Source organism: Sprattus sprattus (genome assembly GCF_963457725.1).
Source record: "Sprattus sprattus genome assembly, chromosome: 3".
Classification (NCBI taxonomy): Eukaryota; Metazoa; Chordata; class Actinopteri; order Clupeiformes; family Clupeidae; genus Sprattus; species Sprattus sprattus.
The window spans coordinates 31108278-31136265 of NC_137922.1; the positions used below are offsets into that span (position 1 = coordinate 31108278).

General features: G+C 44.4%; 1 protein-coding gene across 2 annotated transcripts; it reads right to left on the bottom strand.

Moving 5' to 3' along the window:
* Positions 1 to 7028: 7028 nt before the first annotated feature.
* fam53b (family with sequence similarity 53 member B) lies at positions 7029 to 27929 on the bottom strand. Of its 2 annotated transcripts, none has more exons than XM_080833910.1 (5): positions 27827 to 27929; positions 18591 to 18828; positions 17682 to 17736; positions 14685 to 15475; positions 7029 to 8476 (listed from the first exon to the last, which is right to left on the bottom strand). In XM_080833910.1, the coding sequence occupies exons 2-5, from the start codon at positions 18678 to 18680 to the stop codon at positions 8126 to 8128; spliced, it is 1287 nt and encodes a 428-aa protein (XP_080690036.1). In that variant the 5' UTR covers positions 18681 to 18828; positions 27827 to 27929; the 3' UTR covers positions 7029 to 8125. The 2 variants fall into 2 exon arrangements, with proteins under 2 accessions (XP_080690036.1, XP_080690035.1); XM_080833909.1 differs by having other exon boundaries at positions 27788 to 27919.
* Between the last annotated feature and the right edge of the window lie 59 nt (positions 27930 to 27988).

Here is a 27988-nt window from a genome sequence, read left to right on the forward strand (position 1 = left end):
CGGGAACTTCATCAGTGTGTTGTTGAATTAGGCCACGTCACCTCCAGAAGGCTCAATGGTAGTGACTGACATCCCAGAACTCTTCAATCTCAAAATGCAGGCCTTCTTGTAATTCCAAGAGTGTCAGAAACGGTAGGACGCAGAGCCTTTTGCCATCAAGCCCCCCTCCTTTGGAATAATCTTCCTTCCTTCATCTGAGAAGCGGACACCCTGTCTACTTAAGTCTAGACTTAAAGCTTTCTTTTTTATTTCTCCCCATAGTTATGGGATGGTGTTCTGAGGTCCAGCACTCATTGCACAGCCCCTGGTGGAAAGGGCTGCCTCTGCTGTTGCCTCTCTGTGATTGGTCTGCCTCTGCTGTTGCCTCTTTGTGATTGGTCTGCCAGTCATGGTTTGTATGGTCAGCTCCAGACCATCCTAGTGACAGTATTGGATCAGCGGGCACCATCTCTCAGTGATAGTATTGGATCAGCGGGCACCATCTCTCAGTGATAGTATTGGATCAGCGGGCACCATCTCTCAGTGATAGTATTGGATCAGCGGGCACCATCTGTTAGTGTTACTGCCATAGACCTCTCGTGTGTCATGCCGTACAACTTCTCCTTCATCCTTTCTTTGCCATCCCTCTGATATCTGGCTTCTGTAACATGATGTTTTTTATTTGTGCACTAACTCGTCTCTCTCCCTGTGGTAGGGCCATTGTCTCTAACCCGTGACCATGTTCTGCACCACCACCACCTTAAATCTTTTCATGTTTAAAAGCCAAGCTATTAAAATACCGAATTCCATTCTCTCATTCTGTTTTCCCTCTTCCCCGCTGACCTTAGACTCTCCACTGCAAGGTGTTGCCGTCCCCTGCTTCCTGCTGCCTATTCCCACCTAACAATTGTCCAAAGTTTTACGACACATGGCCTACAATGCATCACACACACACAGTCAGGTTGCCAGCCTAAAAACCCATTTCTCTGCTAATATGATCACAGTCATTCTATGAATAAGAACCCCCTAGAGTATATTACAGCCCTCAATGTGTTGTATGACCATTATATTTGCACACTGACACTCTGAACACTTTGTATACCCACTAAGCTGTTCTACAACCACTACTTTGAATGCTGACTCTCCATTTCAATCCACTATCAATCTTGTGTAGATCATGCACTTTGTATGTGTCATGTAATACTCCGCATGTATGCTAATATGTTTATTCTGATACATAATTCCTTCGATTGTTTCTGATTCTCTTCTCTTCTCCTCGCCTCCCTTCCCTTTGCCCGTACACAATTTGTAGCTTCGGTCTTCTCCCACCCACTGCCTGAGGAGTTGGGATGACATAAGTGGCTCCAACAACTAATTTAATGCAGTTAGCATCCATGGCACAAAATTCTCTCCAGTTGATCTTCCTCTTCTCAAACTAGGTCAGTTCATCCATTGCCCTTGTCTTCCCTGAGAAGCTGCAGCTGATCGTCTAGTTTTCCTCTTCATGCTCACAAACAAAGTTACCGTTTGCCTGCTCTTAAGCAATGCTACCCCATGCTTTCCAACGTGCACCTAACCCAAAGCCGGCTCTGTCACTCTACCTGCCCAATGGTATCCCTTTGCTGTAATTGTGCATGTTGAACCACTTCTCATGGATTCCACTTCTTCTCTGTTTTCACCGTTGGAGCAGTGATCTTGACTGCGATAAAGTCATCTCCACTTCTTCTCTGTTTTCACCGTTGGAGCAGTGTTCTTGACTGCGATAAAGTCATCTCCACTTCTTCTCTGTTTTCACCGTTGGAGCAGTGTTCCTGACCGCGATAAAGTCATCTCCAGGCTGGTCTTAGCACTTTGGAACTCCTCCACCAAGCTGGTCATTGATAACTCCAATATTCCTTTACTATACAATGCTAAGGTACTTAGACGAGCACCCAGAGCCATTTCCTAGCTGCCTTACTTGATTTTCTCAATTTTTTCCATTGCTGAAACAGCAACTTCACACACAGTCAAAGGCCACCTTACACATGAAAAAGGCCCACATTTAAAGCACCACAATTTTAATTTACCAGGCAAGAAAGTCAATGGTATCAATGGCACGGAAAGCCTTAACCCTGAATTATCTAAGCTCCTCGACCTGTCCTCTGTCACTCAACATGGAATTGTACCACCCATGGAATTGTAAACCCTTCACCGGTTTCTCTACAATAAAAGGGATCACCTCACCATCAATGTCAAAACTCACTTCCACCAGTTTTCCCTTACTGATAGATTTGGCTATCGCTGAAATCTTCTCAGGGACCTGAAAGTCAAAGATTGCCTTCTACAAAAGAACTGTGTGGCATCGGTCCAAAGGCATTAGCGAGGTCCAAAAATACCACAGAGGTCTCTGCCTTCTGTAATCGCTTCCTGAATTTAACATCCAGCAAATCAGGGATTTCTGCTTTCTGCACAGAAAAATGTGTCCGGCTATTTGCCTTCAAATAAGAGACCAACTTCCTCACTACCACACTAAAGATTTTCCCTTCCACATTAAGAAGAGTGAGGGGTCAAAATTAGCCTGTGGTCATGGCGTCCTTCTCCTTTGGAATAAAAATACCATCTGCCTGACACCACATCCTCAGTTTGGTTCCCTTTTATCCATACAATCAAGCTTCCATAGACACTTCAAAACATCCGGCCCTCCTTAATAGACACTATAAGGTACCCCATTAGGGCGAGGAGCTGACACAACCTCTTGCACCACCTGGGCCATCGCACAACACACAACCTCTTGCACCACCTGGGCCATCGTCCAAAAAAGTTGAACCAATCTCTCCACCTGGAGGAATGTTTGCCGGTATGTACCTGTTGAAGAAACTCCTACAGGTCCTTACTTTCAAATCTCAAACATCCCGTTTTCTCTTGAGTGAATAAACACTACACAAACTTAATAAGATCCTTGTAGAATACAGCTGTAGCTTCTTCTTTCGTCCTCCTTCTTCATCTGAGGAGCCCTGCTCTCCTTAGCGTGGCCAGTTTACTCTTCACTTCTGCCTGCAGTACACTAATACCTTCTCTCTTTTCACCATCTGTTGGTTTCCATTGCTTCTTCAGCTGTTCCTCTCAAATCAGCCTTTCTATATCAACCTGTTGTCTTGACTTGGCTCTACTTTGCTTTTCCTTCCTAGCTTTCTGACAAACTCCATATCTCTTCAATAATTCCAATAATCATAGATGACCTCACCCATGCAATTACATTTTCTCTCCACTGCACCCTTCAATCCTCCGAAATTCCTTTACATTATTTGATCAGTTAAACATTTCAAAATGTTTAACCTCTCACTGGATGATCAATCCAACGTTCTGGTTAGGCACTTGTCCATTGTATGAATAATTAGGCTAGCCACCTGTTCTTACATATAGGCTAAGGGTAGGCCCTGACCATATTAAATGAGTACACAGTAGACCATAAACCCATCACCAAATAGGTTAGTTATAGACTATGCTGTAAGAACATTTGACCTGTAGTTGTTTGTTTCGGTTCTTCATTCTGTTTTTTTCTACCTGTAGCCCCCTTGCTGTAACTCCATGCCCCCTTCTTCACACTTTGGGAACCACTGCTCTGGGCCAAGATACACACACCACACATACTTAACATACACACACACACCGTCAACCGTTTTGGCTCCCCTGCTTAATTTTCCTACGACCCAACTCACTGGCTGCAAAGCTGTGGCCTTTGTCTCTTGCAGACGGCTACAGCATCCTGTACAGCAGGAAACGAGGGGTCACCTACCATCTACCATCACCTAGCATCACCACAGACACCTGCAGCTGAGATACCTGAGGTAGCTAATAGCAACACAACTTTAGGTAGGAGCCTGTCATCATTGTCACATTTCTGCTTTAGTTCACCAGCAACCTGTGATCTGGCTTATCATATGCAGTAATCCTGAGTGTTTTTCTCTCCGGTTCATTTCTGACTCTCTCCCCCTCTCTCTCAGCTCTCTGTCTCTCTCTCTCCAGAGAGCACCTGGCACAACACACAATGGTTATGCGGCACAATATCCAAACCTCCCACACCCACACAGCTGTGCATAAAGTTGTGCATCATTTTCCAGTGCGGAGTGATTTACTCCGGTGGGAGTAGTCAGAACATGCTTAGCACATCCACACAAAGAGCACAGATCTCCTTTTCTCCTAGGCACATGGGGAGAAGGCATTTCAAGTCTTTTTCTTTGGAGCGTCATGCCACTTTATGAGCCCTTGGTTAAGCAAGACTGTCAGCCACATATGTCAAGAGAATCTGATGAAAGCCAGAACTATAAACACACAATCAACACCCACAGCAATCACAACCCAGCCAATCCAGTGCTGAGCCTTCTCTCCAACTGAAGGAGAGTACCGACCCCTGGCAAAGCAGTGCAGAGAGAAGCTAATCTGACTGCAGAGAGTGTAACCCCAGACACTGCAGCACTGAGAGCAGGCCTGAGATTGCCTCCCTCTTGCTCAGCAGAGTGAAGTTCCCACAGTGGTGTCAGGTTCCTTGTTGTAAAGCAACACCGCTTTGCCTGAACGCTCACAGCCAGCAGTCCTGCAAATCCCCTCAGTGCAGAGCAGAGCCTGGTGCACAGAGCACGCCTGAATACATGTACACCCATTCAGCTCTCCACTGACTCTAAACCTGCCTCAGCCTTAAATGGCTGTAGCTCCAGGCCAAAGATATGTTTCCAGAGCGAAGCTACAAAGAATGGGCTGCAGTCAGATGTCTGGACTCACTTTTCACAACATATTTTCTTACATTTATTATCTAATTGGCTTCAGTTCAGACAATGGAACATCAAGATTTTCAGACTGATCATTCCCTCACTAGAGCAAAATGGAGGCAGGACTGAAAACTATTGAACTGAGAGAAAAAACATACAACCAAACCATTCTTCAGCTAATCAGCGTCATGCCATGCCCCAATGACTAAGCATTATAGCCTCTTATTCATCATAAATGTTTAATGATAGACTGACTCCAGCACGTCTTCCCACTGACCTTGGCATGGCACTGACCATATGGCACTCTCTTTCATCTACAAAAGACTCCCATCTCCTCTTGAGCCAGACCTCCGGGTGTGTGTGTGTGTGTGTGTGTGTGTGTGTGTGTGTGTGTGTGTGTGTGCCCTGCGAGTCTGGTCGCCCGGGGAACGAGCGGCTCACAAGAAAGACCTTGGGAGTTGGATTTCAGTGAAAAGCCTGAGACTGCATGTGTTCACCACAGAGATGAGAGGCAAACTCCCAAATCCACAGCACTGCACCACCCTAACCCACCCCACCACACCGCAGCACATGATGGAGGAGTCAGGGTCTTGTGTACAGCTTTAAGTGTTGAGAGAGTTGCACGTGTGCTCAGCAGCAGCGTTAAGTTAATGTTGGTACACTAACTTCCTTAGTGGGACCCCCTAATTCAGTCTAATGATGGAACATAGAAAAACCCATTTTAAATCTTAAACTGCTGGCCCAGTAGGACTGTACCTGTAAAACGACTGGAAGAAAGTGTGTCAATGCAGCATACTCATTACGCGTTCTGTTAACATGAAACATCCTGCCCTCACTCCCAAGACCGACCTTCCTGGCACTCTCCGCCACCAGAGAATCAGCCCAACGCCTTGGCCATGTGGCTGCACATGTCCTCCTGTGCTCGTCCCACGTGCCTGCTGTTCCTCTCTCGCCAGGCCTCCACACGCCCTGGAGACACTCACTCACTAAGGACTCATGACTGACAGGGTGGCAAGTCAGGACCACGATATGCAACAGCCTTGAGTCACACCGATAAACGCTCAGTGTTCAGATGGCTAGAAAGGGCAAACATGAAGGGTGCGGAGAAGAGAGGAGCTGAGGGAGAGACTGAGAGGAGCAAGGAGTGAACACAGAGGGATATAAGCAAAGGAGAGGGACAGACAGAGGAGGAGACAGACGGGGGTGGGGGGTAGGCAGCAGGGCTGACACATGGCCCATATTCAGGCTAGCTCCCGCGCGGGTGCTGCTAATGAGAGAAAGACCCTTTGTTCACTGGTGAACAGAGAGAGATGTGAGCAGGGGAATCTTGCATTATTTAAAGTCAACTGAACAATCAAATGTCTCTCTATCTTGAACAATCGACCATCTAAGTTCGAGAAGTACAGACAAATCTGAAACTTTATTGAGGAAAAAATAAAAAATTCAAAGGTTTCTTAATTTCTGTGGTATGGGCTTACTTGCAATCCCTATTGAGACTGACACCGGAAATGAATTAACACATTCCCAAGTCCTTGCAAATCATCTTAAAACGGGACTCAAGAATTTCACAGGACCAAAAGAACTGGATAATTTGGATAATTACCAACCGTCCAGCAGTACCAACAGTTCAGAATACCCCAAAGGTCTGAAAACCAAACACATTAACTTTGGGAATGGAACAGGTGATTGCAATTACAACAACTTTGCCCTTTAAGCCACAATACTAACAATGATCGTAGACAACCTACCCTCAGGGATAACTGGGCCACCATTTTCCCTCAATTCTCTACTTGAGCCAATGGCAAAAGGGTCATGACTGGTTTGAATGGTGCTGTTAGCAGCTGCTGTTGTGAAATGATTAAAAATGCTTCTAGGGCTGCAACTGCACCTTAAAAAGCTCTTTCAAATGATCATGTAGTCTTATGTTGGTAAAGAGCTCATTTCAAGGCCTGTGGTCTGCATACAAAGTGGTCCCGGCTATATGGATTCAGAACGTGCAAGCATGAGGCCATGCGGTCCATGATGACCAGATGGCCATAGACAAATATAAATCTCTTAATTGGGTCGTGTTTTACATTTTCAACATTCTTAAAGCATTTGGGCATGTGAACAAGACTAAAACAGACCTTAGATTATAACCAAACATAAATCATGGACTCAGAATGCCAAACAGCTCCTAGAAGGAAACCAAATGAATACTTATTACTTTCCCATCATCTGGTGGCCTGAAGTCAACATACAAAACAGGCCAATTTTACAAACACATTTAAAATGGTGTTTATTAAGTAACAATATACATGTACACTTTACTTTGATGTTATAAACTGTATTTCGAAAATAAAATAAACTCTATTAGCTTGTTCCAACAGTGGAGGTGGATGATAAAAGACAGCCTGATATTATGGGTGAAATGTGAAGACCATTTATTTTGCACACAAGTGTGTTTGTATGCCTGTGTGTATGCTTAGATGCCTACATGAATCTTATTTTCTGACAATCACATCAAATAATCTCAGTGCTAGATCAACAGATTTCTCCAGAAAGCTCATCATCCGCCCGCATACTGTTGGAGTGATCGTCATCTATCTTAACCTCATTCTCTCCACGGCCAGTATGCAAGCTGTTCAGGCTAAAGGAGGCCGTCAGAGTGGGCACGTGGGCAAACACACACAAACACACCATAAAGGAAGGAACCACTTTACACTGATGGGTCAGTGGATGTGCTGGTTTTCACTTAGGCCTAACTTTCTGATTAAAGGAACATTCTTGTGTGCTCTTACCTGGACTCCCTCACTGTGGGAAACATTGGGGACATCATATCACATGTACACATCCCCGTTCAAACCAGACACATCAGATCACATGTACACATCCCCGTTCAAACCAGACACATCAGATCACATCCCCCTTCAAACCAGACACATTAAAAACATCAGATCACATGTACACATCCCCTTTCAAACCAGACACATTAGGAACATCAGATCACATGTACACATCCCCTTTCAAACCAGACACATTTTAGAAGAACTCCTGGAAAGCTTCTGGCCATGACTGCTGGAAGCTAGAGTGGTCTCCAAAAACACACACACATGCTTTCTCTCCCTCACACACACATACACACGTGACCAGCCTTTACATAGATGGGCCTGAATATCCCACACTTAATCAGCTCCCTTCACCTGTCCCCAGAAGAGAAGAGTAAAACAAGCATCTGGTCCCAAAAAGTCACAACACACAGCCAAGGCAGGAACCCAGTTAAACTCCTGGCTAATGCATTTTACTACCCCACCCTCAAGAGTCAAGACCTGCACCTTCAAGTGTTAAAGTCCCCACGGCCCCATGAGTCTTTGACTGTCCAAGGTCCCTCTTGCTCAAAGGAAAACAGCAGTTTCTTCTTGTCAGTTCCTCTCAATTTGCTCAATGTCCAGTTCTCCACCCAGCTGAAATATATCACGCCTACTCTTACACAACCCCACCCACAAGGGCTCACACTCCTTCCCATTGGTTGTCCCTGAGTTCAGGTCTCCACCGCCAGGTGGATCTGCGTCCTGCTCATCTGCAGAGGAGTCGTCCTCCACATGGCATTCCCCCTGTGAGCTGTGAAGAGGCTCCCTGCTCTGGGCACGCACAGAGGCCAAGGCAGTCTGGTACTGGAGGATACTGCTGAGAGAGGGTGGCAGAGGGGTCACAGGGGTCAAGTCATCCCCACTGATCCCAGGGCAGCTCAGGCTATGGAAGTTCTGAAGTTTCTGTGAGTGAGGGAAGGAAAAAGAGACGACACAGATCAATAAATACGTATTGATGTGCATTTCTAAGAATGTTACATATTAACTAGCAAGGGGCTTAAGTATAATGCAGAGCCAAATTCATGAACAAATCTTGAGAAAAACAAAACACCGAAGGACTGACTCCATCTTCTCTTAAGACTGAAAGTTTCCATGCATACGGTTAAAGTGAAATGCCAAATCCTCTGGAGAGAACATGGAGCTACATTCTGTTTAAGTGCTGAGGCGCCTTCCTCCCTTCACAGAACCCACAGCCTGGATGAAGAACAGCTGGGAGGGTGGTTTCTTGTCCCAACCTTTACTATGAGGACTAACCTCAAGCACTGCATAAAACACAGCCCCACCCCAAAAAAAATGTTAGACTGTTTTAAATGCTAATCACTGCGATACACTGTCATTTAGTTTGATGATGAATATTTTATTCTGTGAAGACTTTTCTAGCATTTCTAGTCATAGTGATGTTACCATAGAATATATATGGGAATTAAAAATGTCAAAAACAAACCAAATCCCAAAATAATTTGAGGACTGGGCGTCTCTCTAAAATCCCAATTCAAAACAATCACACAGGGAGACAAGTAGACAATGTGGAGACACACACACACACACACACACACACACACACACACACAATGTGATGATGAGAAGAAGAATACTTTTCTAAAAGTGTTTAAGCTTCAGTTTCCCTTAGGGTATGGCCTTCCTCTAATGTTAAAGCCAAGGCCTGGTTGCCTTGGGAACAGAATATCTGCTTTGCAGTGTTTTCTTCTCTCTCTCTTTTTTTTGTGGAGAAGTTGTGGTGAACAATGTGTCCTGTGCTCAGTGTGAAAGCACAATGCAGGCTGAGGCTGCGGTGCGGTGGGCCACCCCAGCGGGAGGGACCGTCCTGCCAGGGGGGCGAGGAGAGCGCATGATGCAGCACAGCCAGGGGAGCATCTCATTAATCACTCATTTACATGCAGCCACCCTCATCGTGCCCCTGCCCCTGCCCCTCCACGGCTTAGCCAGAACCCTGGGGGTACACTGGCAGGACAAAGGGAGGACGATATGAGGTCTACAGTTGGTTGAAAAAACTGCTAGGGGACTGAGGGTGGGAGAGTATGTGAACTTGGACTCACTCTCATGTGCGCACACACGTGCACACACACACACACACACACACACACACACACACACACACACACACACACACACACACACACACACACACACACACACACACACAGATAACTGACATCAGCCAGCCCTGTACTCCCCTTGCACAGAACAATGAGCACATACATCTGGGCTGCTGTGTGAAATGCACAGCCCCATACCCAGAGCGCACTGCAGCGTGCCTGCCTGCCTGCCTGCCCGCTCGGGGCCCCTGCACTCAGCAGCTGCCGTGGCCACAGAGAATGGAGAGGCCCCTGCAGATTAGCCCAGACAGCATGGACAGAACAACTGCCACTCGAGGCTCTATAGAGGAAAGAGTGGGGGGGGGGAACCCTGCCCCCGCAGACAAAAAACACACACTTTGTGAGCCTGTTATGTAATAAGGCAAAGAGGGTCTCACACACAGCCAGGCACTCTAAGCCCTCCTCAGACACGCTGACACACACACGCGCACACACACAGCAGGCCCACAGACGGAATGAGCAGAAGAAGAAAAAAAGGAAAAGAGAAGAGAGAACTGAAAACTGGTGATCTGTATTAGGCCTCTTTCCCTGGGGTGGAGCAGGCCCACATCAAAGAGGTCCCACTGTATGGTTTGGCAGTACCAGAGCGTTCCCTCACTACTCGCCGTGCCCTGCAGGCCCATTAGGTGTGGGAATCCACAGAGACCCTCCCAGCTGGTATTGATACCATATTTGGCTGCCAACTCAATATGTACTGCAAATCGTAATAACTTAGTAGCTTGGCACCATCTAAAGAAAAGCACGGGTGGCATTTGAACATTAGGGGGCTTTTTCATTGCTTCCTTGACTCTCCTCACTTTGTGTTGTCAATGGGATTCCATTACAATTCAATACAACTGCAATCGTGACTAGTGAATCTAGTCATGACGTGACCTTTTTTGACCACCCTAAAGGTGCCACTAACTGCATTGGCATCACCAACCACTCCAGCACCACCCCTCTCAACATTCATTATCAGGGTGCTGACCTCCATCTTGGTCAGGTGGAATAGATCAGTCAAGATCATACCACATTAAGTTAAGATTTATTTGGTAAAGTTGGCAGGCACAAGCACCCACCTCCTTCAAATGGCCTCCAGTATCTGATCATCTGATAGGAGTGCCACACTACGCCATGCAACACGGCCTAAGGGACTAGACAGATAAAAGTCGTAATATATTTAGACAAGTAATTACTTTGCCTTCCAAGCAGGAGCATTCCAGCCAGGGCTCTGGCCCAAAGCAGAGGCAGAGGCCATGAGAAGAGAACAGATGCACAGGTAGCCCAACAATCAGCAGGAAGAGAGACACACAGGAGAGAGTCCTGTAGCTCCAACGCATTGTTGCCGTGCCACTGGAATGCCTTTGTGTGTGAGCGCTTGGCAGCGGCCGTCTCTGGTCTGTTTAACAGTGGAGGTGTTGGGGGTCACAGCAGACTGTTTGTTAAGACACCACTGAACTCTGGGTGACTTCCTAGCGTGGGCCACAGCCAACTCTGTTTATGAGAACTCTGTTCTCATTGCTGGGAGCACAAATTACTGGGCTTGCGTGACGGCATGGGTGCCGGTAAGGGCTGCATGTTTCTGTGTGTGTTTTGCCAATTGTTTACTCCTGGACATGAAGCCATCTCATCCAAAGCAACTAACTACATGACACAACATTTAAAATTTTAAAAACAACAAAATAATGAGAACAACAATATAGCAACAATAATGACAATAATAATAGGCCTGATAATGATAAGTTTCCAAAGAGCTGGCTTCAGCACAGGGAGGCTTCAGCTCCTTCATCAGCTAGGCCTGTCCAAGTCAACAATGACAAACACAACGTGTCGTGTTCACAGCGTTCTCTCCCTCCACAATAAAAGAGTACACAATGGCATAACCAAGGCCACAATCATTATTGACCTGACCCAGTTGTTAGAGTTCTACCTCCCTCTCTGCCAGGCCCTCTAGGTTAATGTGCAGGAGTTGTAATCACAGCTTGGCAAGCTGTCCTGTGGCAGCACACACAGGATTCATGGGACATTTCCAAAGAGGTACATCTTGTCCACGGAGCTGACGGGTTGAAACTGAAGCCATAGGGGACTCAAACACTAGCAGACGGTTGGAAACTCAAGTGCACAGCTGCACATGATTATGTGCGAGCTCCCCTCTCTGAGCGGTTGTGTTCTAAAACCACCCTAAATCCACGGCTGACCATAGCCAAGGGAAAAAACTCCCCTTTCCCCCTCTCCTGTGGGGAACAATCTGTGCATTTTCGAGGAATTAAGACATGGGCTAGATCACTATCAGCTGTAATGAAAACACGGCTTTCAAAGAAATGAGGGGAAAGGGACGCTGCTGTGCAGTCTTCAAGACAAGCTCCATCTTGGGAAACAATAAAGAAGGCCTGCTCTTTTCAGAAAGGACACCATATTGAAAATGAGTCAATGCCAGCGAGGCCTTGGATGCGTGTGTGTAAACACCTTTGCAATCAGAGGGAGTCTGACGACACTGGCCCGGGCTGCCACACCAGACAGACACGTCTCGGCCTCAATGCACCATCTGTTTCCTCTCGCCTGTTGCCAAGCTTTTCATCTGAGGAGTGCCTCGTGTTTGTACTCTACTTTTCCTTCCAGCTCCTGTGTGTAGAGAGCAAGGTTGTGTGTGTGTGTATGTGTGTGTGAGTGTGTGTGTGTGTGAGTGTGTGTGCGTGCGTGCATGCACAACAGAAGAATGCTACACAGAAGGGATCTGTGTGAAAACACTTGCATCACAGTAAGAGATGGGTAACAAAGGTAGCATTAGCATGCTGTGCTTGTGTATGATTCTACAGTGAGACAGATGTAATGGTAGCCTCTACATGGTTGGGTACAGCCATGATACAGGCTGAGCAGCAGGAGTCTGGGGCTGTGAAATCCATTTTTAAGGGAGTGGGGGCTCCACTCAGTGACCCGGAATGACTCATCCGTCATTAAGAGCCCCTGAAGCGTGGCGAGAACAGAGGAAAGAACGTCTCTGGCCTAACAGACAATAAGCCCAACTGACAACAGACTACCAAATGCACTCAGCCTTGCTATGGACACAAGGCCTAAAATGGTGTGCCTAGCAGACACTGAAGACACAATAAAGTAGGTTAACCAGCTGAAGAGACAAGCTTCTGTTCAACAACAGGTGCTATCGGAGATAGTTACATACTGCTAGCATGGCAGATTTGACATGCATACTACGAAAGAACCCAGAACCCACAAAAAAACCCAGTCGTGGAATTTCTGGAATTTCCAAATCCTAGCCATTTTAACATAAGTTTTTGAGAATTCCCACAGCAAATTCAGTTACTTTTGACTGCAACATCATATCAAACTCTTGTTAGATCCTAGAGGGACGGACTTTTTTTTGTCTAATTAAGAAACTAGCTCGTCACGGTCCCCTAGCTGTCCCTTCAGTGTTTGTATGATGTTGTTTTGAGCACAGTCCTGGCTCTGTATATGGGAAACAAACATGGTGGCTTACACTGAGCCATAAACAACTAATCAACCAATTAAATCAGCCAATCAACAAGGTCCTTCAGGAGCACGGGAGGGAGGGGTGTAGATTGGCAAAAGGCAATTAGCAATGTTGATACATTCAACAATACGCAGATCACTTTTTACACTGCACTAATCCTTGACTTCGAATACTAAACTTTTTTTAGTTAAACTGAAACTATAAAAAACTTTGAATTTGAAAATGGAAAACTATTATAACCTTGGTTTGGTCAAAGCGTAAGGGCCGGATTATACTCAGTTTTTAAACGCAATGCGTAAGCACGTAAGATACACAAGAACCCCCTGCGCAGTTAAATAACCCCCCTTACGTGCTTAAGTGTGTCCCCCAAAATTTCAGAATATCCAACAAAGACCCTCCGGCCCCACGCAGCTTGCAAAGACTGTGATTGGCCGGCTAACCACAGCCTTTCATGAGTCTCACATTTCCGGTTTCATAGCATACTACAGTCTTTTTTAGACCCAGAATTTGTTTTAATCATGAATAGCCTGTAGACCGTCTCACAAGCCTTTTCTTGTGGATTATGAACAAACATAACAGAAGAGGTCCGAAGACATGAACTCCTTTACAAACCCTCTTTAAACACTTATAAGGATGCTCAAATGACCGCACATTTATGGAGAGACTATCCAATTCTCAGCCGCAATTGTTTGGAGAGAACGCGCTAATTCACTTAACAAATACTTTCATATTCATTTTCCACCACTTGTGAGTCATGGTGGTATCATTCATTGAGTTCATATTGACGTGAATCAATCAATTGCACCTGCAAGTTTAATAGAATGAGCCCGGTCTGCTCATATACAAAAGATAACATTAACGTGAAGTTACTTGTGGCCATCACCATTATATTACAAGCACTGACAGCATACCCTCATGATGAGAAGGTAAACCTGGCGATTCTCTCCCCGTTTACCTTTCACCTTTGAATAATGTAACTCATAAACACATAGTTTTAAAGCGCTGTAGCCGCCATTAAAAGATCCGTCAATAAACGAACTTCTGCATCATGTGATCTTTCTTTTTTTGCCACTGGTACTGAATTGCCAACCTTTGCATTTTGTGTAACACATGTATTCATAATATCAAGCCTTTCGCCCACTACACTTTCATGCTCCAGTACGTTTTTTTTCTCCTTTGTCCTGCTGCAATAAATACGCTTACAAATAAAGCGTAATAGCATAATAAATCCTACAGTTCTGGCGTTGATTTGCTTTGCAACACGCACAATCCTTAGGGAACCTTAGGAACCTTAAGGAACCGTACATCCTTGTAAATTACGTGCTTACGGTTCTGCGTCTAAACAGAGCCTAAGTCGGCCTTTTGGCATACAGATTCAGGGACAGAGCCATACAGATTTGGTATACAGAGATAGTTGATCCATTTCAAACATGGCCTACTTGGTTTGTCGTGCTCCACAACAAGACCAATAAACCACTACATCCATTTGTATTCCACCTGACAAGAGGCCCTAGAGCTAGACACTCACCTGCGTCATCTTGGCCAGGTCTAGAGAGGGCCTCTGCTTGTGTGTGTCGGCTGGCCGGCGACGCTTGACTCCAATCTTCTTGTCGTTCAGAACGCAGGGCTGGGAGCGGCTGCGCGCCAGGCCACCCTGCCCACCGCGGCGGCCCAACTCCGGGGTGGAGTCTGACGAGGAGCAGGCCTCAGCCAGGCCCTGGGGCTCCGGGAGGCAGATCTGCTCATGAGAGAGGTAGAGGGGGCAGGGTGGCTTGACGGGAGAGGAGGAGGAAGAGGACAGGGAGGTGGGCGAGGCCAGGAGTCCTGTGAAGGCGGAGGGAAAGGGGCTGCTGATGAAACACGGCAGCTCCAGGCCGTTGGAGCGCGTGGGCAGGCTGAAGCTGGAGCTGCGCTGCATCCCGGGGAAGCTGGATGAGGCCCCGGAGAGCATGGCAGAAGGCCCGGCCCTCTGAACCACGCTGCCACCGCTGTGACACCGCCGCTTCTCCACAGCCGTCCAGACACGCGAGCCTTGGGGTCGCCACGGAGAGCGGGAGCCGGCCCCCAGCTCATCTGAGCAGGACAGGGAGCGACACTGGCGCTTGCTTGGCGGGGCAGTAGAGGGGGTGCGCGCGGGGCTGCTCTCGCTCAGACTCAGGTCCTGGAGGAGGTTGCTGATGGTGCCCCCTGTGCCCCAGGGGGTGGCAGTTAGACCCTGGCAGCTCTCGGGCAGGGCATCCCAGAGACTCTCCAGGCTGGAGCCCACGGGCCGCTGCTGGATGCCACAGCTCCTGCCCACATCACACCACCTGCTTGACTCTGATCGTGCAAACACACACACACACACACACACACACACACACACACACACACACACACACACACACACACACACACACACACACACACACACACACACACACACACACACACACACACACACACACACACACACAGGAAGAAAGAAAGATGAGATCATTCAATAAATGACAAAATTCTGAGACCAGTATAAATATTGTGTTTAGTCAACAGCTCAACTCCTCTTGAGGAAACCATAGAACACATATCAAGGCATTGACTGTGATCAGATCAGGATCTGTATAATGAACTAGTTCACAGTGCAGTACAGCCTGTGTCTTGACCTGGACGACTATGGAGCTTCTCCCCCTCAGGCACCAGCACAGTGTTCCTGCGTCCTGGAAAATCGCCCATGTTTACTGACAAAAGCACAAAGAACTTCACCTCAAATAGCTTTGGCCTCAATTGGTGGGGAAGGAGGGAAATTTTCCAAAGGTCATCAAGAAAATATCCAAAAAAATCCTAATAACTTTGGCCACTGGGGGAAGAACCAAAGGTGCCCTGGTACTTCTCACTGAAAGGCCATGGGCATGCTTAAATGTGTGAGGCAAAGATGGGAAAAGTGCCTGGATGATGTCAGGCTTATGACTACACAAAAGCCTAGCTTCTGCAACTATAGTGGAAGTCTGTTACATTCCATATTCCACCGATATATCCCAGAGCTTTTACGTTGTGACCCTGATGAACCTGAGGTCTTAAAACTAGACTTTAAAAGAGAATTCAAGAAGCATCCAGCTGCCAGGCAGGCAAGAAAGACATTGGGTCGTTTTTCAAAAGGTAAACAAATCTATCTCTGAAGAGTTGGGCAAGAACACCAGACTCTTATTTCAGTCCTTTCAGGACCTCAGAATCTGGCCCTCTACAGACAACAGCCCCACCTTTCAACACAGCCAACAGCCCCACAAGCTGCTCAAGGACCATTACAATAGCATTTAATTATATAGTTAAGGAAAGAGAGAGGGGAAATTGACCAAGAAAAGGAGTGAAGAGAGGGACAGAATGGGGAGAGGACAAAGACGACAAAAACGTCGCTAATGATCCCAGATTAACAAACTGACAAAACTTACAGTAAAGCTGCATTCCTTTCTATAAACACCACTTAAAAGATTTAGAGAGCGATTTCAGAGATGTATTTCACAATTATAAAGATATTTTAGGTAGGGTAGTTTGAGAAATATGTTAACTTCATTAAGAAAGGTCTGGGCCTAATGAGTATAACGTAAAAATGTGAGTCTTGCAGTCTCCTGACTGAAGTTGGCTGAGAAACCATATTAGTTTTACTAGCTAACAGGTAGATTATTAAACATGTTACTGCTGCCAAGTTGACACTCAAATTTCTAAGCTTTATTTCACATATAAATATATATATATATGAAAAACTTACAAAGATGCAAGTTAAATTTCTTTTTTTAACCAGAGTCCCTTCTTGACTAGACTACTGTGGCTGCTTTCATGCAAATATTTTGGCGAAAGCTGGCGTTCAGAGAGACAGCTAAAATAAAGCATCTTAGCTGAGGAAAACTAGATCAAAAGATACAAATGGTTAAAGATGTGGCTGAACTCATATTACTTTTCACTGGCTAGCTAAACATGTACTGTTTAACCACCAAACAGAACCTCAGCTTATGTCAACTGGCAGAGGTAACACAACACAACATAAACACTCAACATAGTTATATAGATATACGTATATTAAGCATCTACTATATAGACAAGGGTCTAAAGTCTATACTACAAGTCCTGAATACTGTTTACAACTCTTTACATTCATGGCAACATGCCGGTCGCCAGTTACAGTGAAATATGGAGCTGCTGTTGCTGGGTGCTATGGGGACTAAAGGGACCCCTGCAGACACAGAGGGAGAGTGTGGGCAGGGTTGGGCAGAGAGTGGAAGAGGAGAGAGGCAAACACTGGCACTGCTTCACTCTCATTCTATATCCCCTTTGAAAACATATAGAATATATACCACCCAGCCATATTCCAGAAACCTCAAAGCTGAGGTATAAACTGGATATAGCAGGCTAGGGTGAGCCTGGCAATAATATAAAAAGGGCAGAAAGTACCATTTTCCCCATGCCCTTTTCTCATCGGTTACCGTTTATGCCAGACTCATTTAAGGCAAATGTCAGGTGTATCAAGCACCCACCTCTTCAGACAAGTACTTACCCATGATTCCACAGGAGAAGATAGCTGCCCCCTGGCTCATGGTCACTGGCTCACACTGTAAAGAAACAACAAAAGGAAGTGTACCTCTTCAACACTCCACTTAGACAAAAAGGTACACACAGAAACCCTTCAGGCTAACGTCAGTTTTGTACAACTCACAATGAGGCAGGAAACCCATCAATCCCCTCCCCTCCCCAACAACAGCAACAGCCACACCAGCAGAGATGGGTCATGTAGACCACATCCAAATCAGCTGTCTGTGCATGTCAACGAGCTAGCGAGCCAGATGCTGGAGAGAGGGGGGGTGTTCTGGGTATTCACCACAAGAGCTGAGAAAACTCCTCTGTTGAAGACATTCTCCTAAACGTGAGCTTCGGCTAAGTCTGAATATCTTGAATGACTTCAACCCAAACGATGTGGGACAAGCACAGGTCACATTTCTAGGGAGGCTATGGTCACTCAGTTTTGATTCTGATATCATGAGTCATGCTAGCCTGGGCCCGGGCACAAGCCACAGGACTTTTCCCCCAGAGGAAATAACTGGGCCGGGGAAGATCTAAAACAGATGGCACACCCCTTCTGATAACAGTTTGAAGCTTTTCCAATGCAATCACCTTAATAACAATTCAAACATCCTCTCTGTCAAAAGGGAAACGGATGTCATTTGACTGCTCTGGTGCTCCTTCAGTACAGCAGTGATTAAAGGTTCTTCAGCAACTTCACATGTGGTTTGCTGAGGTAATTGTTTACCTTTTGTAAACTAGATCTCATTCAGTGGACTATTATGACTAACTGATTGAGTTACACATTCAAAAGCTGACAGGTATGTGGACAACAATGTGTTATTAGAAATACCAAAATGTAGAATTCATTCAGTATCTAAATAGTTAATATTTAAACAAAGCTTACCAGCTCAAAGTTTGTATCTTCGGATGTTACATCATCAACTCCCTTCTTTTCCAGTGTTTTAGCTTGAATAATCACCATGGCAACGCACATCTTTGCCACAGTCCAATCCAGTGCAGAGCCGACCCATCAGAGTCCATCTTTTCTGGAGGCACTGGGATGCAGGCACACACTAGATGTCCATCAATGCAAATGTCCCTGTCAAGTTCTTCTGAAACCTTCTTCAGGGCTCTGCTGGAGTCTGTGGACATAAGAGAAGGGCTTTGAGCTCTTTTGTTTGAGTCAGAGAGCACGAGGCAGGCAGGCAGCCGGGAGAGCGGGGGAAGAGTGTGGCTGCACTGCCCAGAGCCTGACCTCCCCAACGCCTGAGGAATTCTTCCCCACTCTGCCTCCCTTTGTCTGGCAGCATATACACAGGACCCTTTCAGCAATTAGCACACACACGCACACACAGCGCCTGGACAGAGCAAAAGAAAACTCAAATTCTAGAAAAAACACACAATATTCAACAGCCAAAAACGCAACATCTATAACAACATCACTAAATTCTGTGCTGACAGAATGCTTATTTTCTTCCTGTGTCTTCATGGCCCAAAACTTTTGCAATGAATAAGTTGACAGATGCTGATGTCTCCACTCTATAACCTTTCCCAATTCCCTCTTGACGTGTAGTTCATCAATAGCTGGTCAGATTTCTAGACCTTTCGGTTGATCAAACATCATACCAAAAACATACCGGTAAGAAACCTTCCAGTCATTCACAACCATCTCAAACAGTTAAATGAAGGCCCAGAAGGCATGTAGTGAACTGATCCATGGCATTTTGTAATAGATCTCCCCCCAACCCTGTACACAGTTAAGTGATAAAGCTGCTTTCAGTACACTATGGAGTCATCATCTCCTTACTTGAGAAGCACATGAACCCAGAGTGTTTGGTCTAACACATGGAGTTTGCAGACAGACATGAAAGGATCATAAAATCATTCAGTGAGGAAAGGAAACACTAGGCCTATGTCCTGTACATGGACACCACAGTAAAGTCAGTGTTTCACTCCCAGCTATGCAAAAACACAAAACCCAGAGTGGGAACATAACTAATGATGTATTACAGTAAATATGGGTCAAATAATTAACAATGCTGATAGAATTAAGGGAGTGCAATTACAGCATGCAGCACATGACGTGCATGGTCAAGCCTGAAATCTTCACCCCGAGTCATCAACATGCACAGTCAGCTTATATGGTTATAGCATGCAGCATGTGACGTGCATGGTCATCCACATGCACAGAGTCAGCTTATACTGTTATAGCATGCAGCGTGTGAAAGCCTGATATCTTCTCCCTGATTAGCCACATGCACAGGGCCGGCTTAAGCTGTATCAACGAGATCATACTACTGATGGGAGCAAGACCCAGGAGAACTAGAGTAATGAAAACTGATTGTGCAGATGAATGGGCAACCCAGCCAGTGCCTCTCTAGTTTCACACTGGCATCAGGTTTCTCTGGGTGCTATGACCCATCTTACTGGATCATCACGTAAGCAGTAGTCGGTTGATTGTTTTTTACTTTGTTTTATTAAACATAATTTCATATTCATCTCTCTCCCTCTCTTTTCCACAGCTATTCACGTTGTTTTGTTTTGCCTGGTCCACTTTCAGCATCTTAGGTACAGAAACAACATACAATTTGTGATGCTTTTATACACCTGCAGCTACCCACCCTCCTTATGCTTTGTCATCTGTTGCCTCTGTTGCCATCCATATCATGAAATACATTGTCATTGGTCCAGTTCCAATGCAGATTTAGTGGGAAGATTACTGATTGTACCAGGACATTAAGGTAGGCTACATTTTGGTCACTTAGGGTCACTGTGTTAGATTTACACCTATTGCCAGAAGTTTATGTAACACTACGATGCAAGATGTTACTAGTCTAATGCTAATGTTTCTACTAGTCTAAGGCTAAGGGTGCTACTTGTCTAATGCTAATGTTGCTACTAGTCTAAGGCTAATGTTGCTACTAGTCTAAGGGTAATGTTGCTACTAGTCTAAGGGTAATGTTGCTACTAGTCTAATGCTAATGTTGCTACTATTTTTCTGCTGAAGTAGCATGAAACAATCCTGAGATAAATTACTGGAGAAAGATGGGAGAAATTTAAAAGCAGATGTAAGTATAATATATGTAGCATTTAAGTTACCCTCTTGTTGGAAATGACAAGTATTTGCAAAGGAAATTTGTTTAACTTTATACAGATAAATCAAAAGAATCAAGAACACTTTCCAACCATTTAATTACAGGCTTAAATGTTGCCTTCATTTCTGTTATGTGTACTTACACAACCTCTAAGTACTGTACTAAGCAGTGTTTACAAGTGTTTAGTGTAGATGTTCTCGGTTTGCGAAAGTCCCCAATATTACAACTTGTTATGGAAGACCTAGTACATACTGGCATCGCAGAATGGGGAACAAATTCTAGGTTGTACAGCTTTTTACCCTCAGTCTAGGAGAACTCCCATGGGTAATAGGAGCCTGGCTACAGTGGCAAAGACTCAAGACTCAAGACTCCTCTCTCCCCTTCAGTCTTCCCTCTCCCATTCCCTCTATGTATTTGATGGGCAGTCACTTTGGCAGCAGCTGCACTCATGTGATGGCGGCTGTTCAGAAAAGGAGAAAGGCATTACTATATGTGCTCTCTTACTAAACAGCGTCAAGATAGAGTGCTTTATCTGTCTCCACTTCTCTCTGGGTGTCAAGTTAGATACAACTGAAAACAACGGTCTTTTATCACTCAAGACAAAATCAGAAAACAATCCTAAAAGTCTTTGAGAAAAGGCAAGACATACAGGGAAAAGTGAGACCTTCATCTTTATGAAGGAAACCTACATCAGTACAGAACAAACCTAGTGGAAAAACTCATTCACATTTGACCTCCGCTAGTGATGCGGAAATCAGAATATCTCAAATAAAACAAACTGTAGTGCCTACATTTAGCGACAATCTGCTGAGATGTTTCCCTATGAAGAAGCTGAGCCTTTCAAGCATGTTATTTTTGGAGCCAGGATATTACTCTCTAGGGCATGCTCGTAAAGGAAGAAAGGCCCAAAGAAAACCCACAGCATCAGATTAGAACACACACGACTGTATTAACCATACAGTCAACACCCTTAGGATATGATTACGTCGGATTATGCAAATGAACAAAAATAGACATAATTGAGACACTGTTTTACTCCAACTCGAGTATAAAAGATAAGATAAATGGAACTTCAACACAGCTACAGTCATATTCAACAACAGAGTGAAGGTGGTTCTCTTGTTTAGGCATCAACTTTATCTCATCAAAACACTCATCCAAAGTAATCAAAGATGAGTCAGACCTAGGTCAAATCCCTGCTCTCAAATTCATTATATGAAATGGTCCTATTCTGCGACCTTTGGCTGGTCTAATGTAGCACTGGTAGCAAAAAAAGACTACAGGACAAGAACACTATTGCCCATGTGCTATATCCCTCTTTGATATATTTACAACTCTTAAACTACTTCTGAAAATAGTTTTTTTTAAAAGTAGCTTTGCCTATTATCTGCTTTGGATAATAAACCATGCAACTGCTGGGTAGTTCCTCATTTTCATAATAGTGGTGATGTCAGGCTAAAAAGGCACCGGATGCCAAAAAGAGCCCGGGTGACGTAATGTTGACTTTCGAACGCCTCTTGAGTGACAGTTTCTATGCCAACGTTAGCATTACGTAACCGGGTCACCACGTAGGCCGGGCGCTTATTAGCTTTAAGTCTCAGAGTCGTTCGAAAGCCATCAGCTACTTTTTAGTCGCTTAATATTGTGCCTTAACGGACACTACGCACCCGGACACTTTTAAGCTATCAGTCAGAGAGTCTCAAGAGTTGTTCGAAAGCCATCAGGTACTTTTTACACGCTTAATATTGGCTGCCGGTCTTTTGTAAGTAAGCACACATCAACCGGTTTCGCGCGCTAGCATCTATATTGCTAATAGCAATTCCTCCTTTTGTGCGACAATATTAAGCGACTAAAACGTAGCTGATGGCTTTCGAACTACTCTTGAGACTCTCTGACTGATAGCCAAAAAGTGTCGGGGTACATAGTATCCGTTTAGGCACAATATTAAGCGAATAAAAAGTTTTAGCTACACCTGCCTGCTGGTAACCTGTAAGTTAGCAATGTCCGCTAGCATGTCAAAGCTAGCAAGCCCCCGTTGTTCTTTAGTAAAATGTTGTGCAAACAATGCCCTGTTTTGTTCAAATTTAATTGTGGGTGCCGTCAGATATGTCTTAAAATCACAACACATTAAGGACTTTCTTAATTTAAGCACAACAACAGATGAATAGCTTCAAGCTAACAAGATAGCTCGTTACACTAGCACGAGCTAGCTAATGAAATGTGCTTACTTTGATACTATAACCAACTAGCGAATCAACCACTTTCCTACCAAAGTGAAACATCAAGTACATGGTTGTTTTGGTTGGTTTATTGTAGGTCAAATACAAGCAAGCTGGTCTCAGGTAGCAAAGTACAATGCAAGATGCTCTGAAGTAAATCGCGTTAGGGTGACGTATTGGCGTTGGCATAGCAACTGTCACTCAAGAGTCGTTCGAAAGTCAACATTACATCACCCGGGCTCTTTTAGGCATCCGGTGCCTTTTTAGCTTGACAGTGAGTTTCATAATGGTGTTATAGCAGCAGTCAGGGGTTTTGGTCTAAAAGGCATGTAAAAACCTTGCAAACGGCAATAGCTCAGTTGACAGACAAAAGCTTAATAGCATGTTATCTTGAGTCATTTGAAAACTAAATCATAGTTTTCTTACATTTTCACAGGGTGGTCCAACCCAGACCACAAAACTACACCACACATAGCATGGGCCACTAGTGCTAACGACAGATATGTCCTTCACATGACCATGTACCATCAAAATGAATGAAGCTCACACCAAAACTAGTTGCCCATCAAAACTAGGGATGCACCGATCCGATATTTGTATCGATACCGATATTGAAGACATTTCTAGATCGGGTATCGGTGACGATTAAAAAAAAGATGTTTATATAGGTAGGGTATTATGAGTGCACGTTGCTATTAGTAGCGATTAGCATGCTAAGCGGAGATTTAGTTATGTCCTGATGTTGATTCGCTCTAATAAAGATGGGTTCATCCTGTTAAGTGTTGCCTTGTATAATGTCCACAATTATATGTATCGAGTAATATTAGTTGTGTATTTGTTATCGTGTAGCAATAACTCACGTTAAAGTAATTCAGTGCAGTGCTAATTAGTCCCCATTCTCATTGCAGACACTCACATATGTAGGATCACATGCATCGTCATGTAATGGAAATTGATGAATGCACATTAAAGGGAGATAAAGAATATTGCTTTGGTAATCGTGGGTCTTTTAACAGACTAGAACCAGCAAATACATTAACAGGTCACCATGCTGAGCCTCTACAATGTAACGTAAAAGTTGGCGCTAGCGGATTGCTAACTAATATGAACACTAGCGCTAGTTAGAACGTACATTATTTGTGATTATTTTTAGCCTATGTTATGAACTGATAGTGATGACTAGACATGATGTCAAGTAGCAAATGAGCAAAAAATGCCACAAGATCTCATGCCATGCACTCCTCATTTCTCCCTCTTGCACGTGTGGTCACACACATACACACAGTTACCAGTTTCGCGCTGTTTTTTTATATCGGTATCGGATCGGTATCGGCATCGGCCGATACTAAACCTCAGATATCGGTATCGGAGGTGAAAAAAGTGGATCGGTGCATCCCTAATCAAAACATACCTCAAAGAGTAGTAGATTCCTGCATACTGTTGCTTTGACTGACAAATAATGCACACACAGACTTATTTCTAACACTTGGATCTGGTTACACATATCTACATTGTTTAAAACTCATTTCTGATCAGTGATCTGTATAATTTCTTAAGACAAGCGCTACAAACATTGTCCATCAAAATGAACCTACTTAACCAGTTAGACTGGTTTCAATTCATTAAATTATACCATAAAATAAACTATTGCTCTATTGCCCTTAGCTGACATGACAGGGACTTTGCACCTTTGTAGACACTCAATTATTAAAAGGTCAAATAATGGTGTGCATGCCACACCAGTGGCATTCAGAGTTGACTGAATTATTATTTTTATTTTTTAAAGCCTCAGGTTAACGCGGCATAGACTCCCAAATCTGTACTGCTGTTCTAAAGGAAGTAAGGGCATAGTCTCCTGTCGAGCTGACATCAGTCTCATCCAGACTGGCCACCCAAAAGAAAAACCCTGTTCTTGGCCATGAGAGCCTACTTGCCAACCATAGACAGGAGAGTTAGAAAGGCTTGTGGCACAAAGGTGAATGCAGCCTTGAGGTACAAATGAATTACCTAATTGCTGTCCCCAAGCCAAACAGAGTAACATTACAGAAAGGCTCCAGGTGAAGCATACCAATATTGTGGCCAGAGGCAAAGGCTGCATTTGAAAATGTGAAGGAAATCTATACAGAGGATCAGAGGAGTAACTCAAAGCAGAGGTTGAGTCTTTTAGCACACCCTCATCATGGACAGTCCTACATAAACTAGTGCTGGTGTTTACAGACAAGGAAGATGAATTGAATACCCATCGATATGCAGATGGCAGCGCAAGGGGTTCGAGGGCCTTCAAAAACACTTTCAGTCTTAAGGGCTTTGAAACCACAGAGCAGGCAGTATGTGAGCATAGGGTGGGGGATAGTTCACCAGCGGATTCACAAGCAGCCAGCTGCCCTAGCCACTTACCATAAACACAAAGACCCAGCCGGCCTATTCCTCTTAAACCAGCTTGTCAAGAGAGGCCTCACTTTTTCAGAGGGAAGTACTGATTTAAAGGCAGGCCATGTTCAGTCAGTCTTTGCATAAACCACTGTATCAAAGTGTATGAGGACATGCATGTTGTGCTGCAGTCACAGCCATATAATGGCATGGGACTTTTGTTCCAGCAAGCCCTTGTTCCAATTGGGATTGCTTGAAGGCCAACAGACGGCCTGTTAAATTGTTACCAGGCAATAAGAAGATTTGGCACAAAACCTAAGGCTGTGGCACAGCCACGAGTATGCAACAAAGGGTGAAATATAGAGAACTAAGTGTGAGGCCATTTTAAGTGATCTTAACAAGACCACACTTTCGTGCAAGTTATAGAATAAGCATAGAATAATAGTCTACGATGGTAAACATGTTTATGACGGCACACTTAGTAGCCACCAGTCCAAGTTCAGTTCAGTTTGATAGTGAAGAATGCAGTAGGACTGAATTTTACATTCTTACATTCTCAATGTGACTGACATTAACAATGGTAAAACAATGTGCTTGATGTAAAGTCAGGTATGAGGGTAATGTGTATGGAATATGTAGCCTGACGCCTTGCCAGTGACTTTTATGCCTTTCAGGAGAGAAATGGAGGAGTGCAATTACTGCAAACACACCACTGCATCTAGTTTTATTACCTACTACATTCATTCAGTTTTAGCTTACTTGTTAACTAACCTGTTCAGTAGAAGTGGTCAAGCCAGAAATGATTAGCACAGCCTAGAACACCGAATATTAACATTGCAATTATTTCACTGTAAACCCTATTTGGAAATGAGATCTGAATGCAAAATTAGCCTGTGTAATGTCAAGGAAGAGGAGAACCAGGCATCTAAACACATAACTAAACTGGGAAGGTTTGTGGGCTCAAGTAGATAATTTAGAAGAAAGTTAATCAACTTCCCAGTTACCCCATTACATTTTGGCTACTGAGGCCTAAACAGCTGACCATAAAATCAATAAATTCCCACACAGGTAGCCTTTTCAGGATTGCACGTCACAGTTCCTCCAACTCTCTCCACAAATGATGGCCTACATCTCATTAACAGTCATCTGTCACTGTAAATTCATCAACATCAACACTTCAATTTCAGACAAAGAACGTAAGGCTCCCTAATACATGACATGGGCTAGTCAACTTTATAACGTTATGGTTCGGGAAGCATGCATACCGCCATAATTGTATACACAAATGCACATGTGTGTAAAAAATAGTTAGACATAGGCCTAACTGGCATCGAGCTATGCTGCTGTGTGCATCATTCCTACCACAGAATCTACAAGAAACTTCTGCGACGCTACTTCGTCTCTGGTGTAAACACAGTACATACGGGATGTGCACTTTTGATAAGAGGTCTATGTAAGTTTCCTTCACAAACCACAATTCGAAAGCTGCTGGAACTACCAAAACAAAGATAGACTAACCAGAAACAAAGTGGGGGGTTATGTCCTAGCATGTCGCCATGCAGCGTTCCCATTACAAAGGTGAGCAATTTCCACCAAATTCATAACTGGAGCGGGACTAACACCACATCGTTGGCATTGTTTTATCCTCTCATTTCAAGACAGCATACATTCTCGTCGATGTCACTAAATGAGCTTGACTAACATACCTCTTTGGAATGATATAACTTTCTAGAAACATTATTAAAAACTTCCAAACAAGTGGTTTTCCAAAGTTTTGCCCTCTTTACAGAACCTTTAAAGTTATGCGAATCTATCTAGGGCCCCGCGAAACTGGCAGATATTGAAGACAAATCCCACTGGAAATACAAGAAAGTCCCCAATTTACCTAAACGTAATGTAGCTAACGTAATCAGCTAACCTCGATGGTTCTTCAACTATTGACTCAAGTCCAAATTTCACAGTTAGTCGAGTATAATAATCAACGTTAACCTATCTAGCTAACCCATACATAATGTGCATTTACTTATCTAAGAGTGTCATTGATATATAACAAACTCAGTTGGTTAAATAAAATTGAAGACAAACAATGGCTGGCTACCTGGGATAGCCATCTCAGTTAGCTATCTAAGTTTGTTCAGTTGTTTTCCTGGCTAGCTCGCTGTCTCAAAGTGCTCTAGACAGAGCTAACATCGCCACAAAAACCTATTCATGTCACGCCACTAATATACTTTTGAGACGTGTACAAATATCAACCCTGCTCGTTTCGTACTCTGTATATTAAGTTGGTACTAACAAGCTCGTATCCAGCCTTTAGAAATAAGTTCACCAGCTAATGCCAGCTAGCTACTGTAAGTTAATAATGTTGCTTCTAACTAATGATAGTTACTTTCTCATTTAGTTTAAAGTAAGTTACTCACAACGATCATGCAGTGCATCTCTGTAGAAACGTAACCCACAGAGCTCACGTAAATTGTCAATTCACTTCGACAATGCATAACAGATATGATTCAAGATGTTAACTTCCCCGGACCCCAGTGTGTACTCTCGCACACGGGGTACTGTGCCACTATCATTTCTCTTGCCCTACAGCTTACTCTGGTCTGGTTCATGCTTTAATG